This window comes from Micromys minutus, assembly GCF_963924665.1.
Source record: "Micromys minutus genome assembly, chromosome: 13".
NCBI lineage: Eukaryota > Metazoa > Chordata > Mammalia > Rodentia > Muridae > Micromys > Micromys minutus.
Genome location: NC_137982.1, coordinates 48,214,320 through 48,233,424, shown reverse-complemented (window position 1 = coordinate 48,233,424; position 19,105 = coordinate 48,214,320). Strand labels below are relative to the sequence as shown.

The window sequence follows — 19,105 nt, the reverse complement described above, 5'->3', positions numbered from 1 at the left end:
ACTGTGTGCAGTGAGACTGTGTGCAGTGAGACTGTGTGCAGTGAGATTGTGTGCAGTGAGACTGTGTACAGTGAGACTGTGCGGTGAGACTGTGTGCAGTGAGACTGTGTGCAGTGAGACTGTGTGCAGTGAGACTGTGTGCAGTGAGACTATGTGTGGTAAGACTGTGTGCGGTGAGACTGTGTGCAGTGAGACTGTGTACAGTGAGACTGTGTGGTGAGACTGTGTGTGGTGAGACTGTGTGCGGTGAGCGTGCACTTGTCTCACTGACTCTAATACACAAGTGGCCAGATGAAAGAAACACCTGTATTTCACATCTTACAGAAAGAGGCTGTCAATCACACCACACCAACAACTGACATGTTTCTACTTTCAGATATTAAAAAGTGAAGCTATGTATCTTAAAATCAACAAAACGTGCCACATAGATAAAGTCTAAACACCTACTTTTTCATTCTGTCTTTCACACAAATAAGCCGTGATTTAGTTATGCAGAGCAAACTTTATTTCTGCTATACATGACAACAAATTTCTCTGAGAAAGCTTTATTTCTGCTATACACAGCAACATTTTGTTCTAGGAAACAACTACTATATTAATTTTACCATTAAGGTCAGACAAAAATACATGTCAGCGATCCCAGAAAGGCAATGGTGTGTAGACTATCAGATATGTGAGAAAAAGAAAAAAAAAAGCTGTCAACTGTCCACAGGGGTTCGTCCAGTCAGGTTTTCAGTCAGTCAGCTGAGGATTATGTCATTAGTTAGTCTTTGTTCTGTAGAAAGAACACAACACAAGGATGGAAATCATCACCTGAAAGGGAATGGCTGGCTGATGTATTCAGTACCCCACACTCTTGGGATTTCTTTAACTTCACTATGGCCGGTTCATCATAGATGCCTCCAAGTCAACAAGACCAGACTTACTTAGAGAATTGATGCTGGCAGGTATGTGTTTCTAGAGGGAAGACTCTGTAAATTAACTTAAAACCAGATGTTCTGAAATGTTTATATTCCTCTGATAGAAAGAGAAATATGAACACAAGACTCACCTCAAAAGGGAACTCAACTACTTTCAACACTGACTCTCAGCCAGTTTTCTATCTCTTAGGTGAGTCTCATTTAGTCCTAGGCTTCTTCCTCAAAGACGAGAGCAACCGGCATTCAGGAGCTGGGCCCTATTGAGGCTAAATAAACCCTGTGCCAGCCACACACCGAGGAAACCCTCCTGTCATGTAAAATGTGGGAGTCTATCCCATTATTCTGCTGAACCTTTAAAAAGGAGAATTCACTTGTTGATACAGGGTCTCACTGTGTCTTCCAGGCTGACCTTGAGTTTACATGGTTCTCTTGCCTCAGTCTCTGAACTGTAACTACAGGTTCAGGGCCACCACACTTGACTAGTGTAATTATGTAGTGCATCCCCACAGGTAGAAAATCTGACCGTGCCATCCACGGTAAACGGAGGATGTGCAACGAAAACAAGAGCCATGGTGTGATTAGGATACATCCAGACTATAGCCATTCCTATCCTAACCATCTCGCTGTCCTCAAGTGATTGGACCCCTTTGATCTCTGCCCTGAATATGTATCAGAAGTCAATAATGGTAAAAGCTTTGATAGCCAGCCACCCTGGACGTTGTGTAGTTCCTTAGTTAGGAAGCCAGGTGAGCTGTGAAGGTGAAGCTGGCTGGGAGGGAGGGGCAGCTGGAAGGCCCCACTAAAGCCATGACTATAAGGGTTTTAGTTCACATTTCCAATGCTTTTCTTTCTTTTTATAAGGAATTCTGCTGTCTCAGTGCCTCACAATGAACTTAGCAGAAACCCAGGCCTCACTCACACTCACATTAACCTCACACTCAGTGTTTCTGCTCCAGGCTCCTGGGTGCTGAGATTACAAGGCAATAGTTCCCTTTAAAATGTAAATTATCATTAGGAAGGCTCATCCACACGAGTGCTTTGTATATCTTCCCATACTAGAAAGCCAATATTATTGCCTCTTTAAAGGGCAAAGATTCCCTGAACAAAAACAGTAATTATCGTGCTTCGGCAGCACAAATACTAAAATTGGAACGATACAGAGAAGATTAGCATGGCCCCTGCGCAAGGATGACACGCAAATTCGTGAAGCGTTCCATATTTTTAATGCATACTGTCAAGCCCTTGAAAAAAATCAAGTACTGACTAAAAAACATATTCACATGGTTTTATGTAAAATTTATTTTAATGTCTGAAAAAACAGTACTGACAAAAATGTATAATTTTAAACAAAAAATGTTTAAAATCTTTACATTTATCTTTGTTTTGCAAAATAAAGTCGTTTAAAAAAAAAAAACAGTAATTATCTCCTACATACTAAAATATTTAAACACAAGGGTAAGTGTAATTTTCGCATTATACTTTAAAGGACTATTTATTTAATAAGCAGAATGAAATTATTAACATCTTACTAGTAAACAAGAAAATGTGCTTGCTAATTCTCTTTCATTGGTGATGGAATATTTTTAGAGCTAATCTGCCAAGCTGCTGAGTGTAATGAATGTGAATTTCGTCATTAAGTAAGATATCTAAAAGCACTTTTAAAGCAGGATTATTTCTAGTGGGCCCAGTGGGCATTTTTCACTGCCAAATGCTTTTTATGAAGAAGGAACTAAAGACCTGCTTCAGTCCACAAAAGAAGGAAGGGTCTTCAATGGTGAGGCCTACAGTGATGAATTCTGACAGTTACTCATTCACAGTGTTGGTCAGAACTGGATGCACCTGATGTGGAGCAGGTCTGGAAGGAGGATGGGTGTAGGAACAGGAAACAAACTGTCTCTGAAACTCAGAACTCATTAGAGGGAAGTGAGCTAAAGATGATGTCTTCTTTACGTCATAGATGTGACCCACCACAGAAAAAGAAGATTAATCTTTGAAAACTAATCGGTAGGAAAAAGAGTTCATGTTATATCAGAATTCATAAAGAAGGGGTTTAGCAAATGGTCTTAAAAAATACACAGATGCACATGAAAATATTTTCTGAACATATACTTTTAAAGTGCAAACTCAAAAGCTTGAGTTTGGAAAGACACTAATATTTAGGTTTAAAAGGTCCAAATATATATATTATTTCATATTGTTTTTAGTATAAAAATAGTAAGACATCAAAAGATTCCTTTTTTAAAGACATATTTCACATACACATATATGTGTGTCTGTCTGTGGGTATGTATACATGACTGAATGTGTTCACAGAGCTCAGAAGAGAGCACTGGGTGCCCTAGGACAGTGGCTCAACCTTCCTAATGCTGTGACCTTTTACTACAGTTTCTCATGTGGTGACCCCCCCCATTGGTATCATTGCTACTTCAAAACAGTAATTTTGCTACTGTTATGAATCGGAATGTAAGGATCTGTCTTCTGATGGTCTTATGCGACCCCAAAGGACCGACAGACAGGTTAAGAACATTGCCGTAGACTGTGACATACATACACGCACACACACACACACACACACATGTGTGGTGTGTGGTTCTAAGCAGCCACCCTTAACTGCTGTGGAAGAGCAGCAAGCACCCTTAAATGCTGGTCCGTCTTTCCAGCCCTGAATTTAAACAATTTTAAATTAACAAAATACATTGCAAAAATAACCTAGCTTTACTAATAGAGTTCTAAAGCCAACATGTCTTTTACTGGCTTCTGAAGTCCCCAACAGAAAAACTCACAATTAAAATACTTACAGACGTCCGTTCCTTTGGTTAGACTCCTTCGCTCGTGGGTAAGAAGCGCTTACCTTAAGACTCAGTAAGTTCTCTGCCTCTTTTTGGATTCTTCCCTCGGGGAATCGGCCAGCATAACTTTAAGTCTGACCCCATTCAGAATCTTCCCGTGCAGAGCCGCGATGGCGTCATTGGCGCTCATTCTATCGGCATACTTGACGTAGCCCACATTTTTCCCCGACACAAGGTAGACCTCGATCAGGTTCCCAAAACGGCTGAAACAAAGTAAAAGACCATCTGCCTGTAAGCTCTAAGCACGAGTCGTGGCTCTTTCCTGACGCCCGCCCACATCCAGCACCCGACGGCTGCCACTTCCTTAGCCGACTCCTGGGCTCTCCCGGAGGCCTCCTCACCAACGACATCTTTGTCTCTCCTTCGCTCTAACATTTTCTTCATGGCTCTCCTTACCCCATGGCCGTCCCTTTCCAATCCATCAATCCATCCTCCACTCTGTCTTTTTCCTGAAGAATCTCAACGGTTTCACCTTGCCTCCCAGGTAACAATGAACTCAGCTTTCGGGACAGTACTGGCTTCTCCAGCTTTGAGTCCCCTACAGTCCCTCACTGATCACATTCAAATGATCTCTTTTCATCATATCCTTCCTGCCAGAAAAACAAAACAAAACAAAAACAAACAAAACTCCCAAACCTCCTAAACCAAAGTACACTCCCAACCTCCTCCTCTAGCAAAACTAGGTTTATCCTGCAGGTCTCAGGACCCATTTTGCTTAAAAGAGAAACCTCCGAGTTTCTGTGGATCTACTACTGTGGCTCTGTATAAAGAATGTCTTGTTAATGTATAATGCATTGGTTACAACATACTTAGCACAGCCCAGGAGCTGTCCAGCACCGAGGGGTGGTTCAAGAACAAAACCAAACCAAACCCAAACCCACATGAATCAGTTACATAAAGGTCTGGGTATCTGTACCACACGCCTGATATTATGTGTGGTTCTTTTCCACGCTTCCAGTTTGCTTAACTCACATACAGCCTCAGAAGGCAAAGGGCAAATGTCTAAAATAACAGCTATGGTAGATATAAAGTTATATCAAGATATGAAAACAGGTAAGACCTTCCTTTGCCTTTATACTTGATACATATTATCCCCTATACGTAAGTGATTTGCCCTCCATGACATAACCCTCAGGATCCAACCAAGTTCGGGCAAAATGTGAGGAATTTAATAAACGTTCTTCACCTGAATGACAACATGCAGGAAACAAAAAGTGAAAGAACAGGCCTATGCAAATGAATCGTCTCCCAAGAGACAAGGGATTTTTCCATTCTATACCTTCCTGTATATCTTAAATCTTAAAAGCAAAACCAAAATCCCCCAGGAACGTCTGTGTGGCGGTCAGCACATTTGCCCGACGGAGGAAAGGAAGGGAGCACAATCGGAAAGATCAGCTAAGTCTTTAGGACTCCGGGCAGGCCACCTCTCAGCAGCAGGAGCGTGAATGGTGGTCCCTGGTTTAAATGCATTGAGCACAAGTGTTTATAACTACCACCGTAGCTTTGAGCATCTCACCAGAATATATCCTCCAACACGTCTAACGGCAAAGGATGGGGATTAAACACGATGAACAGCCTTTCTTTCACCGGAGTCTCAGGCGCGGCTTTCTTCTTGCACGACGGAAGCGCAACATCGGTCTGGATTTGAGGCACCTGTGACCCGGAACTTCCTCCAAACTGCTGGCGAAGAGTCGGGTACAAAGGGAGAGAAAAGAAAGATGGTCAAGAGCTAAAGGTGTGCTATGGCACCCACGCGGTCTTTTACGGCAGCGCTGACAGCGTCCTTCGGTATAGACACGCCACATTCTTACCACTTACCAGGAGCTGCTGCTGACTCGGGCTGTTCCACACGGTCGACGCGAGCTGTGCCGACACCATCTGTGTGGCCATTTTCCTAATGAGACTGGGAAGAACAACCGACAATTTACAGGAGACTAGAAACAGTTAACATCTTGACAGTAATTTGTTTGGCGTGGCTTTCTCACCTGAGGCGGACAGTCACGTGCGCCCGCAGCTTGGTGTGACCCTGGAATGGTACTTACTCTGCCTCGTTACTTCCGTCGTCCAGGAAGGAAACGCCGATCCGATTCCCGGGAGGGTACTGGAATCCATGTAGTTTGTATTTTGCATAAATAGCTGATGCTACGTTAAAATACTGAACCACACCATGACCTAAATTAGAGAATGTTAGACATGAAAAGGGCAGATGCATCCTTAAGGCCTAAGTTACGACCCCTCTCTCTCTCTCTCTCTCTCTCTCTCTCTCTCTCTCTCTCTCTCTCTCTCTCTCTCCTTCCTTCTTTCGTTTTTAAAATTTATAGTCATTGGCATTTTGCTTTCATGTTATGTCTGTGTGAGGGAGTCAGAAGCCCTGGAACTGAACTTGCAGACAGTTGTGAGCTGTCATGTGGGTTCTGGGAATTGAACCTGGGTCCTCTGGAGGAGAAGTCAGTGCTCTGAACCAGCTAGCCTTTTCTCCAGCCCCGGTTACAATCAAAGGTGAAAAATATAGAACTTCCATTATTCTCACACAAGTAGTAAAAACAAATCAAAGAGAACAAGTTCTGTTAAATATGCATGTAACATTATCTGTAGGCACTGAAATGTAAGTCAGATCTTGGTAAAATACAAACATTTTAAAGAAACTATAGTATCAGCATATATTTTAAGAAGTGTAGTACAAATAACTTTAAGAAAATGTAATGTGTATACACACACACACACACACACACACACACACACACACACACTTCTAGAAACTTGCTAGACTAGGCCATTGGCCTTTAATTTGTAATTCTACTTTCTCTGTCTCCCAGTGAGTACTGGATTATAGGCACTCACCACTAGGCCCAGCTTAAATTTTCTTATAAAATATCGCTATACATAAAAACCAAACTTCTTAATTCTTTGAGGTTAAGAGTTTTTCTTATTATACTTAACAGGGAATAATGAGAACTTGCCCATGGAAAAGATGCTATACTCAGCTAGTTGAAACTGTGGAAGAAGGGTGGTACGCATGAAAAACAGAAACACATTCAGCTCTGGGGCTAGGTTTCAATTAAGCTGGAGGGAGGGAGAGATTTCTTCTGGAGGCCAGGAGCTGCGGACACAACCAAGAGGCTCCTGTGATTTCTCTGTGACATAACCCACGTCGGGAGACACAGTATCGTCCTCTGTAAACCAAATGGACTGATGCCTCTTTAGCTGTCAGTCTGATATAACCTGGAGGTGCCAGGAAGGGGGAGCCGTAGCTGAAGGACTGGCTGGCCCAGCCGCCTGCTGCCATGCCTGTGAGAGATGCCCTGGCTGTAACCAACACTCCCTGTTCCTACTGCGAATCGGAGGATGTAGAGAGAGACGCAGAACACAGTACGTCAGAGAGGAGAAGAGACCTGGAAATGCAGCTCAAAGAGCAAAAGCAGACCCTAGCCTGAGGCACCATCGTTTTACGATGGAAAATAGAGAATTCTTCATTTTGTGAGAGTCGAAATTATTTTTATGGTGAATGACTTTTATAAGAAAAGATATATTCTTGAGGGTTTATTTACTAAGGTGTTGAATTTTAAACTATAAACTAGGAGAAAGGGAGGGGCCGGGAGAGGGTAATGGGCAGTAGTGAGATTAAAGTACTCGATATACCTGAATAAAGATGTCACTGTGAAGCTAATCACTGTATAACAAACATAGGTATGTTAACAAAAAGAATTAAAGGAAAATATAAACTTCCTGCAACATAAACAGCATAAAAATGTGTCATGGATAAAAACTGATTTAACAGAACACTAGAAACTTAGCAACAGCTAAACATCATTTTACCATAATTGGAATAAGGGTCTCGCTGAACCTCACAGTACTCCAGCCCTGGGACGATGTCAAAAATGCTGAAGAGCTGCTCCTCCGTGAAGGGGACTCTCGACACTACGGACAGGCGCTTGGAGATAGTCTCTTGGCTTCTGCCATCGTTCTTGTCAAAAGTGGGAAATTCAGATTGTTGTTCTCCAACTATATGGATATAACACACGTATATACAAATAATGCACACGTATAAATAAATGATTCAATTTCTACACACTAAAAATTATGTGACCATTCTGCACGAGGACATTTGAAACGTCTAGACACGAGACACCATATTTTGTGTTATTCTTTTAAAAATATTTTTTAAATTATCCTCTGAGAATTTCATATACGTATACGATGCGTTTTGACCATCTGTACCCCCTCCTCTGTAGTACCAGCAGTATAACACACACCACAGCGACGTGGTGACAGGAAAGTGGACAGCTTCAGTGGTGTCTAGTTCAATACCGCAGGAAGGACTTTAGAATATAAAACTGTAATATATGGCAAGAGTCTTGTCAGAAGAGTTCTGCCAGTGCCTCTGGGGACTCGAGCTCCTCCCCACCTTCCCAGCCTCTGCTCCTCTCTGCAAACCAAGCTTTAAGCAGCACCGTGAAGGGTACTTGCATATAATTTTCATGTTTTTAGTTGAATTTGCAAAAGCAGAATTCATACACTAAAACTATAGCAGTAAGATGTTAGAGTGTAGATAATGCGTAGCTAGCCGGAGGAACCAATACTGTATAAGTTAAACAAACAGGTCATGGATGAAGGATATCAGAAGAACTGAGGAAAACTTCTGAGGAAATAACCAAACAACATGGCAGATTTTCATTCACCAGGTAACATTTTCAAGTTGCTGACCGAGAATGGCTCGAAGTGAGCTCACGTATAGCCAGTAGGCTACATATCAACAGCAAGGAGGCAAAGGCAGTCCACTCACCGAAGGGAAACAGACTTGCTCTAGGCTCCGGCCCCAAAGCCTCCTGCCTCACGCTACTGTAATAATCTTGTTCTGGGGACTCCAGCATTTTATTTTTAGGTTCAGCCAAGAGTGCTCTGAAACCTGAAAATGAGAAGCCGTAAATGTTCAAGCTTCATAGCCAACTTAACATACTTGATTTTGCAGATCTCACCTAGTTTTAGAAATATAACTGAACAGGGCAGGATTTACATGGGGGCCATCCCCATCAGACAGACTTCTTTGTTTCATGGTTAGAAGACAAAAAGTAAAAGAGAAAACAAACAAACAAAACAAAAACCAGCAACAACAAAATCAAGAGCCCCACGGAGAGGCTGATGCAGAGAAAGGTCAGCTGTGCCTTCCCTCCTTCCGGGAGACGGTGTCGCCTGCTTGTCCAGTGTGCTCAGCATCAAAACCCCATTGGTCATCCTCATCTCTACCCTGTTACCGTGCTTCCTTTATATGTGCTTAGCATGTTACCTGGCACACCACCATAATTCCAGTTCATCACAACTCTGTAACTAGTTTCCTTGTTTTAGATCAAGGGCTCTTACTGAAGGATCTAAAGATTCGTTTCCGAAAGTGGGAAGAGGGTTATGGAGAGACAGTTAAGCTAGGCCAGTGCTAGCACAATCTCATTGCAGGTCCCCATCACCCACACAGAAAGCCAAGTGAGGCCATATATGCCATGATTACAGCGTTGGGGAGGCAGACAGGAGACCAGGCTAGTCACTGGTAAGCTCCAGGCTCATGAGGAAACACCCCAAGACAAAGTGCATAAGCCAGCCCCTGCCTTCCATGTGCACCCTCTCCAGATCCCTACACAAGGTGGGAAGGTCCACAAACCCTCTAAAACAAATGCTCACCCATGCTCTGTGTGCACAGGTGTTTCAAGGGTTCCCGGTGTTCACCAGCTGCAGACACGGTAAGCCAGGGGGCTTGAGCTCATGCAATCTGTATGGGGGGCTCTGACTCTATCCGGGATGTGGAGGTGAGGGAAACAAGATGTGCCTTCTGTTTTCAGTCTGAACATACTCTTCTACCGCTTATCTTCTAGCTCTTAGGTACTCGGTACAGATGTAAAATCAATGCCAAGGCTACCGGGTACTCCATTACACCTTCCTCTTAGCATACTGAGGAACAAACCATAGGAAGCCAATTAGGGCTGACTGAGAAACTTAGAAGGACCTAAGAAGAAAATCATGGTGTCGACTTTAGAGGCAAATGTTGTTCTACTGATCAGCAGCAACTCTTTCCTGTATATACAGATGTTTGTAACAGTCTAAAGCCTGTCTGATTTAGTACAGCTCTTATTTCCTGAAGTCAACTTTATATACAACATTAAATATCCAACAATTAATGTATCACTATAGCTTCAAATTATTTACCCATGACAGCAAGTCCCACCAACCCCATCCTTAATTTAAATGTCCGTTAGTATATTAAATCCTTGTTAGGGCTTAGGTCAGGTAGGGACAAACAGAATGAGATTTGCTGGGCATGGTGACATCCACCTGTAAAGCGGACACCTGGGAGGCCACAGTTAAAGTTAAAGCCCAGTCTGGGTTACACAGCAAGACTCTGTCTTAAGAAAAGCAACAACAACAACAACAAAAAGATTTTTAAAAACCTAAAAGGGTAAATTAGCTTTCAATACGTTAAATTACAAAATATTTTTTTAAAGCCCCAAATCTGTGCAAACAATAAGCCAGGAGTACCCCAAGTTTACTATCAAGTACTCAGTCGATCATATTTCTCAAGATGGCATCCGTGTATGACTGATTCATCAGTGCGAAATGTTTTCAGCCTTGGATATATAGAAATACCTGCTACACTACTTACATAGTATGGCGAAAATCTAGTGGTTATTTACAATCACGAAAACCGGCTGTTATTTATAGTAATGAGAATTTCTTTCAAAGGCCTTTTAGCAAGGTCAAAAGCAAAACAAAATATGTCTGGGGCTGAAAAGATGACTCAGTGGTGACGAACACTTGTGGCTCTTACAGAGGACCTGGGTTCTGCTCCCGATACCCACACGGTGGATCACATCCGTCTGGAGCTGCAGAGGATCTGACGTCCTCCTCTGGCCTCCGCAGGCACCGTACCCATGCGGCACACAGACGTACACGTAGGCACAACCACCACACACATAAGATAAAACTTTAAAAGCCCGTTCTTACTTCTATCACAGTTTTCTATTGCTTGGGCAGCCTGTGATGGTTTTAAGTATCGCACGTAGCCCAAGCCTTTACTCTCTCCAGTGACTTTATTCTTAATAATGCTGCAATACTCGATATCTCCATACACCTACAAGAGTCAAAAGAAATGACCTTAGGAGACTCAAAGATAATAACTGAAATGAGATTTCAAAACTTAAATTTATACTTATTTGTGTCTCATGCTTGCAAACAATGAAATCCTTCAAGGCGATACACGCATACATGTGCACGCTCACACACACACATACACACACAAGTACGCACGCACGCACACACGAATGCATGCACACACGTACACATGCACACTATATCGCTGATTTGGTGGTCAATGAAGCTGAGCCTGCAGAAGTCAAATACCTTGCCTAAGCCACAGAGAAACTAAGCTGGGATAGAAAGACTTGTGCACACCGTCTCATTCAGTAGAGGGGTGTGAGGGCTTTGGAACTGGGATTCTGAGAGTCAGCCCCTGGCTCACACTCAGTAACCGGGCAGTCCACTCTCTGTGCCAGCATCTTCAGCACCACGGATGTCACTGGACTGCTTAAGGTTAAATGAACTAATCTAGATTAAATGCTTAAGAGTCTGGAATATACCAAATACTCAGCAATATCAGTTGAAAAATGTTTAAGTGACTATTAGTATTGTGAATGACTGCATGCTCTTTTGAGGATCAGTTCAAGACATAATAACATAATGGTTTACTCAGAAAATTAGAATTTGTGAGAAACACACAGTAATGTTTAGTGTTGGAAGACACATAGGCTTATAAACTCATGCAATTAAATATGTATTTTATAAAGTTCTCTTGTAAACAAGTTTATTATATATTTAGATTAAAATGTTTTATTATCCTCTTAGAAAAAGGTAAACATTTTCTTACTACTGGATGGAGTATAAATTTTTGGAGTCTGTTACTTTTGAAGGTCAACTGGAGCAGGGCAAAAGACACGGAAAATGATTTTTTTCCTGCTAGCTTTTCTTCTTGCTTGTCACCCACCTCCAACTCACCATGTTAAAAGGTTAAACAGAAGAGAATACCATTTAAAAAACCAGCTCCAAACAATTAAAACCTGGTTGAGTTGCTGCTGAGAAAGCCTACACATAGTCACCGCCTACAAAGGTCAACGGGTACAAAAGCCATTTCCTCTGACTAGCAGCTCAGAGCTGTAATTAGTCTCCCCTTAAATGTGACCCACGTAGAAGCCCAATCTTAGGATGAAACCACTTCAAGGAATAACCTTAAGGTGAATGACACCAACATAACACAGGCTATGATCAGTGTTAGCCAACCAGCTCAGCCTGTGACTCACTCTTTGGAGGGGCAGGATAATTAAGAACCGACAAGTGCTTTGGGATCTTGAGAGCAGGCTCTGGGGACAGAGTGAGTTGACATTTTGGAATGCAGTCATCTTAAAGAAAATACTCTGGGTTTGCACTTGATTTTCTCAACCTGTATCTGATGACAAATTCTCATTTGGACCGTCCAGTTGTTAGTAACTGTGCAAGGTTGAGGGCGGAGCTATGGTCATTACAGGCAAGTACCTTGAACTTCTCCCGCAGGTCTTCTTCTGTATAGGACTTTGGTATCATGACGAAGATTCTTGTGAGTTCTTCATCTTCAACATCCCTGTGGCTTCCCGATGACCGGGACTGAGCAATGAAAACCTAAGAGACATATAAAGCCTTCAGAGTAAGTGTATCCGTAGTCCTGAAACATATTACTTAATAATACAGGTACACAACTCAGGTTCAAATGCAATGGGACAGGATCTTACAATTTTTTTTTTCAAAAGTAATCTTTATTGCAGTGATTAAAAAAAATCCTAATCTTCACACTGTTTTTTTTTTCCAAATACATTTCAACTTTTGTTTTGAGACAGGGTCTCACTTCATAATCCTGGCTACAGTTTAACTCTGTAGGTAGGCCAGGCAGACCTGAAACTCAAAGTAATCCACCTGCCTCTGTCTCCCAAATACTTACTTTTGTATTTTTGACCACTAAGAGCAGGTCACTGAAAGAATGCAAACTCTATATTTAGACAGCGTTGACTAACTGTTACATGTCTTCCCTTGTCTAATTGTTTTACATATGCTGACTCCCAGTTCTGTCAGTAACACCCCAGATGGAGTTTGGGGATCCACGGTAGAGGGCTCTCCTAGCACTTAGGCAGCCATGGGCCTGATTCTCAGAGCCCCCAATTCCCTCCCCAGGATGTATTCTGAAGGTCCATCACTGACTACACAAACACGCAAGAATGCTATAGGCTCTTACTTATGGAGTTATCAGTTACTACTCTATGTACTGAAGTTCCTCATCATACAGCATCTTTATCTTTAAAGCATTTCTCCTGTAAACGTCAGTTAGTTGCATTTTTGTTTCTTTGTTTTATAGCATCTTCCTGGGTGGGGAACAGGGTCTTCCCTTGTAACCTAGGCGGGCTTTGAATTCAAGATCTGCTTAGCTGAGCTTTCTGTGTGCAGGGAGTCTGTGCCACTATGCATGGCAATAATCTCTTCCCTGAGGTATTTAGTTCATTTATATTTAATGCAAATATCCATACAGCTGGGTTTAAGTCTAGACATTCTAACTGCGTTCTAACAGTGAATTTTTAGAAAAGGGTAGCATAATCACACTCACCCATCACTGTGAATATCCAAACACTTATATGTGGATGGAAAACCACAAGAGGTTCTATTTTTTCTAGTACTGGCAGGTTAATTTTATTAAAACCTTATCAGGTAAGGGACTCTATTCTGAATCTTATTTTCTTGGTGGTACAGTATTTGTTTCACAGTTTGCCTTGGTTTTTATTTTAGAGAAATGCTAAAATTTCTGACCAAGGCTTGTTTGAACAGCTATAACTATAATACTCTTAATAGTAATGTCACTTTTTATAATTTGAAATTATATCAATCACCTTATCACAAGGACCCATGAGAAGGGACGTGTGTGTGTGTGTGTGTGTGTGTGTGTGTGTGTTTGTGTGAGTTTGTGTGTATGAGTGTGTGAGTTTGTGTGTGTGTAGTGTTTCCTTTAAGGAGAGCAGTGTCCCACTTAAGTGTGAGGAAACCATGGCTAATGGAACACTGCAGGAGGCCGAAACGTGAAAGACACTGAATATAAAAACCATGGCACTGTCTACTTTTGTGGAAGAGAACACTGGGGAAGGTAAACATACTTTGGCTCAGAAGACAGCTTGTTACCGATGCAAAGGACCCTACTCATAAGATAGATTAGAGACACACCCCTAGGGAGTCTATTTTAGTCATTTCTTCAGTATAACCATCATATGTCAGCACCACTGAAGGTATTAGCAGAAATGGCCAACTCTAAGTTAATACACCGGTAATGAAGTATCCAAAGAAACATACAAGAGAAGCTCCAAAGAAAACACAAATACCAGAGAAAAGGGACCACAGGTAACATGAGATCGGGAGTGCCATCAGAGCACAAATTTATAAATTTTCGAGCTTAAAGGGTTTATAAACTTCTCTGATCAATGACTGTATAGGGCATATGAATCGCCTGGTGCACACCTTGTTCACAGAAAATTTAGCCCCTTTCTTGACAAACGATGCAGAGGAGAGGTGGGAGAAGCTCCAACCCACAGTCCACAGACAATGGTATTCTTATAAAACCAAAACCAGAACTCCCCCACTCCCGCACCACTTTCTATCTAGGTTAGTCCCTTTCCGGTATAGCATAGCTTGTCACAAAATACTTGTACTTTGATACTTTTCTAGTTACAGGCATGGTACTGTAATGTTTTGTACTTAAGAGATCCTTCACACTTTGTAAAAAAACAAAAACAAACAAACAAACAAAAAAAAAAACTCGAGAAAAAACAAAAAGCCCTAAAACGAAATTATCTAGTCGCGAAGGCAATCAAGGTGTCTGAGAGAGGAAGCTCAGAAAAGTTTTCACGATAGGCAGGAAGAGAGAGACGGTAGGTCAAGTGAGTTATGACAGCCGTGGCTGCGCTGTCATTGGCCAATCTGTTCCCAGGGTAAGAGGCTCCTTTGGCCAGAGGCGAGGAATCCGCTCCTCCAAGCCATCCGGACACACTCGCGGTGCGTGCAGAGTCCAACCCCTTTCCTACCAGCATACCCGGTGCAGCAAAGGGGCAGGAGAGACCCAGCCCATAGCGCCATCACCCTCGCGGACACCACCAACCCTGGGACACCTCTACTACAGACACGCCAACCCGGGGACCCACATTCCAGACATCCCAACCCAGGCACCCATATCCCAGACATCCGGACCTGGGCATTTCTACGTCACACACCCTAACCCAGGCACCCCAATCCCGCACCTTGATGGGCTTGGTGTCGTTGGGACCAAGGCACTGTCCGTGCATCTCCTCCATAGCCCGGCAGGCCTGTGAGCTGCGTGCGAACTTGACGAAGGCGATGCCCTTGGACTCCTTCGTGTGCTTGTCGCGCACCACCCAGATGTCCTGGATGTCTCCGAAGGGCGAGAAGTGCTCCCTCAGCACCGACTCGGACATGTACTTGCTGATCACTAAGAAGATGCGGCTGTTGGGCGGCTCATCCAGGCTGTCTACGCCCGGGCGGAAGCCTCCGCTGCCCCCGGAGCTGCCAGCGTCGTCCATGGCGCCCCACGCGGGAGGCAGGCGCAGCCTCCTGCGGGCTCTGTCCCCCGGGGCAACGTCCCAGCCCGCCACGGCCGGTCCCCGGCTCCACTTCCGGAAGAACCGCAGCCGGGAGGCAGGTGCGTCTCGCGGTGAGGTCTGCGGGCTTCCGGGAACGCTCTGCAGCGCCCCCTGGCGCCACGGTGGACTCTGAGCAATCTCGAATCTCTAGTCCCAGGGAAACCAAGAATGGGATTATGCAAACCACTTTGCCCTGTAGTGGCTAAAAAGACCCACCTGCCTGATGCTTAAAGCCTCCCCAAAGCTAGCTCTGGCTTCTTCTTAGCCAAAAAAAAAAAAAAAAAAAAAAAAAAAATGTATTGCTACAAAAAGATTACCCTTTAAAATATAGTGTACTTTAGGTTGGATGTGGGTTACACGTGCCTGTAATCAGATTGCTACATATGAGGCCCCATGAGCTAAATAGTAAATTTGAGGTCAGCAAAAGCACCAAACCAAGAAATATGCAAAAAATAGGCAGACTTTACTCATAAGGGTCCATAGTGACAGGTACAAAGGACCATTGTGCTGGGGTCTTGCAGTAAGGGAGAGAGACTGGACTTGATCCCAGTAAGATGAAAAGAGGAGGGTATGAAATCAATAGAACAAATACTGAAGATCAGGGGTAAGAAAGACTCTCGATCGACCTGCTTCCCGCTGTAGTCAGGCCAGAGTAATAGATATTAATCTCAGTCAGACATCGAGGATAAGAAATATGACGAAACTGATTTATCAGGATTTGTCTTCAAATTAGATTCCCCTAGGTCACAAAGCTGGAAGTTGGATCTAGTCAAGTAAAAGACGTGTGGGAGTTTGTCTGAAATTTTGGTGAAAACAGAGAGTCTTCGCCACCATTTTGAACATAAGCTCAATTAAGAGTCACTGTAGACAGAGTTTGTAGTGATGTGGATGGAATGGCCTGTTTGGATGAGTAGTCTTTAGGAAGTGGGGCTATTTGAGAGGGATCAGGAGGTGTGGCCTTGTTAGAGTGGGTGTGGCCTTGTTGTAGGAAGTGTGTCAGTGAGGATGAGCTTCTGGAGTTTCAGAAGCTGTTCCTCTTTTCCTCTTGGCTTTGGATCTGAGGTAGAACTTTCAGTTGCTTCTCCAGCACTGCTATCTCTGCCTGATGCCATCCTTCCCGCCATGACAAGGGACTCAACCTCTGAAACCGTGAGCCAGCCCCATTTAAATGCTTTCCTTTATAAGAGTTGCCACGGTCATAGTGTCTGTTCACAGCAATAGAGTACTGAGTAGGAGTTCAAACCATAGGGTTCGATGACGAAAAGGAGCCTTTGCAACCATGGAATCCTACCCTCGTTTTTTAGAGATGAGGAATCTGAGGCTCAAAGCTAAGATGCACATGTAACAGAACCCGGCCCAGGGGCAGCTCTGCACTTGATCCACTCGGCTCCCACAGCACTTCAAGACGCAGAAGCAGGGAGAGCAATGGTGTTGGCATTAGGATAGCCCCCTCCCCCAGCAATGGCTCCACCCACAGGTGACAGGAACCTAGCACATCAATTGCCATGGAAACAGCCAAAGCATTCCCAGAAGACATCAGTTCTAAATCCCATCTCCACCTGGGAGCAAGTGACGTCACTACCCCTACAAAAGACCGAAACCCTTTCTCCTCTCTTTCCTCTTCCTCTCTTCGCCCGGCCTTGACCCCTGCCCTATCCCGTTCTATTAAACCTCTCCACGTGGAACCGTGTTTGGTGTGGTCTGTCTGGGCCTAGGCGAGAAATCTAATTTACAACATTGGTGGCCCGTACGGGGAGCCAGATTTTCTCGCGACCAGTCCTTGCCGGCCACTCCAGCACACCCCGGCCCACCCCATCGGGCTCGGCATAGCGGCAGCTGCATGGCGGGCACTGTGGTTGCCTATTCCTCTTAACAGAGGCCACTGCCTCGAGTTCCCATACTGCCTCTTGTTCTGCTGACTGCCGCAGTGACCGTCTCCCGCCGCTGCTGCCGCCGCCGCCACTGCTGCCGCCGCCGCCGCCGCCGCCGCCACGTGCAACCCGTCTGCCGCCACAGCTGATCTACCAACAGCTGCCCGACTCACAGACTTCCAGCACGTGAGTTGTCGCCATTACTAAAGCTCTAGACACTTGCTGGCCACTGCTCTGCCACGTGTGCCAATAGCTCCTGCCACGCGGGCTGCTGAGATAGATCAGCCACACGCCACACGGTTTCACTTTTCCTGATACCAGATCGTGGCTAAGGCTCCCGCACAAACATCGGCAAATTGGTAGGGATTGTCACTCCAGTTGGTGGAGAGAATCCCCGATTTCCCAAAAAGGCCTGGCCAGCTTTTTCGGGCAAAGAGGGTTACTTCTCTATAGCCACAGTTTTGAGACAGACATTGACCATTGAGAAGCTCGTCGGGAGTGCCCTTCACTCTTTTTCCCTTCCCCCAGGGCTCTAGCAGCTGGTTCACTCAGCCGAAGTCCAGGCCTGGCGAGGGCACTCTCTGCCAGATCCAGGATCTGGCGAAGCCACCAGGAGTCCGAGTGACGACTCGCGACCCCTGCGCATAGGCGAAACTTTTCTACCTAGTTTCATCCACTGGGACGCTGGATTGGATGGCTCCGTAGCCCCCTCCCTGTACCTTCCCAATGGGCAACTCAATGTCTCAAAACGTGTCACCAGGCTCCCCACTGGGATGTCTCCTGGAAAATTCCAAATCTCTAAAACTAACACCTCAGCTAAAGACATCAAAATTGATACACCTCTGCAACAATGTTTGGACTCAATATCCACTAGATAATAACTCAAAATGGCCGAAAAATGGCACCCTAGACTCGTTAATTTTACGAGACCTCCACTCATACTGCCAACGATCTGGTAAATGGAAAGAGGTTCCCTATGTACAGGCATTTACCTACCTCCGTTCTAATCCTTCTCTGTGTTCTTCCTGTAATCCCACTCACCTCCTTTTAGCAATGAAGAAAACACCAGATGACACTACAGCTCTTGACCCAGCCAATGAGCCACCCCCACTTCGCCGCAAAACCCAGACTACTGTTTCCACTCCTCCACAGCCGGTGCCAGCTAGAGGCCACTCTGCCTTGGCACCTAGTTTTACTCCTCCCATTACTCGTTCCAAGGCCATGGCCAAACTTCCACCTGACTCTTCGTCACCAGAGACGCCAGGCCCAGCATCAGTCCTTCCACTAAGGGAGGTGGCTGGCGTCGACGGGCTAGTCCGTGTCCATGTTCCTTTCTCGCTAAATGAGCTCTCCCAAATAGAAAGCAGGCTGGGTTCCTATACCTCTAACCCATCTGCTTTTATTAAAGAATTCCAATACATTACCCAATCTTACAGTCTGACATTCCATGACGTACATATGATTCTTACTAATAATTTACTTCCTGAGGAACGCCGGCGAGTTTGGGAGCAGGCAAAAACGCATGCAGACGAAATCCATCAAACAGATACAACATACCCAATTGGATCTGAGGCAGTACCTGACCAAGATCCCTGATGGGATTACAATTCCACGAGTGGTATCTTGGCCAGAGACAGGTTCATAACCTGCCTCCTGGCCGGTCTCCGCAGAGCAGCCTTAAAACCGGTAAATTTTGAAAAGCTACAAGAGGTTTTCCAAGACAGACAAGAAAACCCATCCCAATTCCTAGAGCGCCTCACAAAGGC

The 19,105-nt window shown here is 44.4% G+C and overlaps 1 protein-coding gene across 2 annotated transcripts; it reads right to left on the bottom strand.

The window, feature by feature from the left end:
* Positions 1–515: 515 nt before the first annotated feature.
* On the bottom strand, positions 516–15,498 carry RBM45 (RNA binding motif protein 45). 2 transcript variants are annotated; one of them, XM_080927166.1, is made up of 10 exons: positions 15,109–15,498; positions 12,338–12,460; positions 10,757–10,883; positions 8,553–8,675; positions 7,586–7,771; positions 5,812–5,941; positions 5,588–5,672; positions 5,286–5,449; positions 3,772–3,972; positions 516–775 (listed from the first exon to the last, which is right to left on the bottom strand). In XM_080927166.1, exons 1-9 carry the CDS (start codon positions 15,406–15,408, stop codon positions 3,780–3,782), a joined length of 1,431 nt encoding a protein of 476 aa, XP_080783292.1. In that variant the 5' UTR covers positions 15,409–15,498; the 3' UTR covers positions 516–775; positions 3,772–3,779. The 2 variants fall into 2 exon arrangements, with proteins under 2 accessions (XP_080783292.1, XP_080783293.1); XM_080927167.1 differs by having other exon boundaries at positions 5,286–5,446.
* Between the last annotated feature and the right edge of the window lie 3,607 nt (positions 15,499–19,105).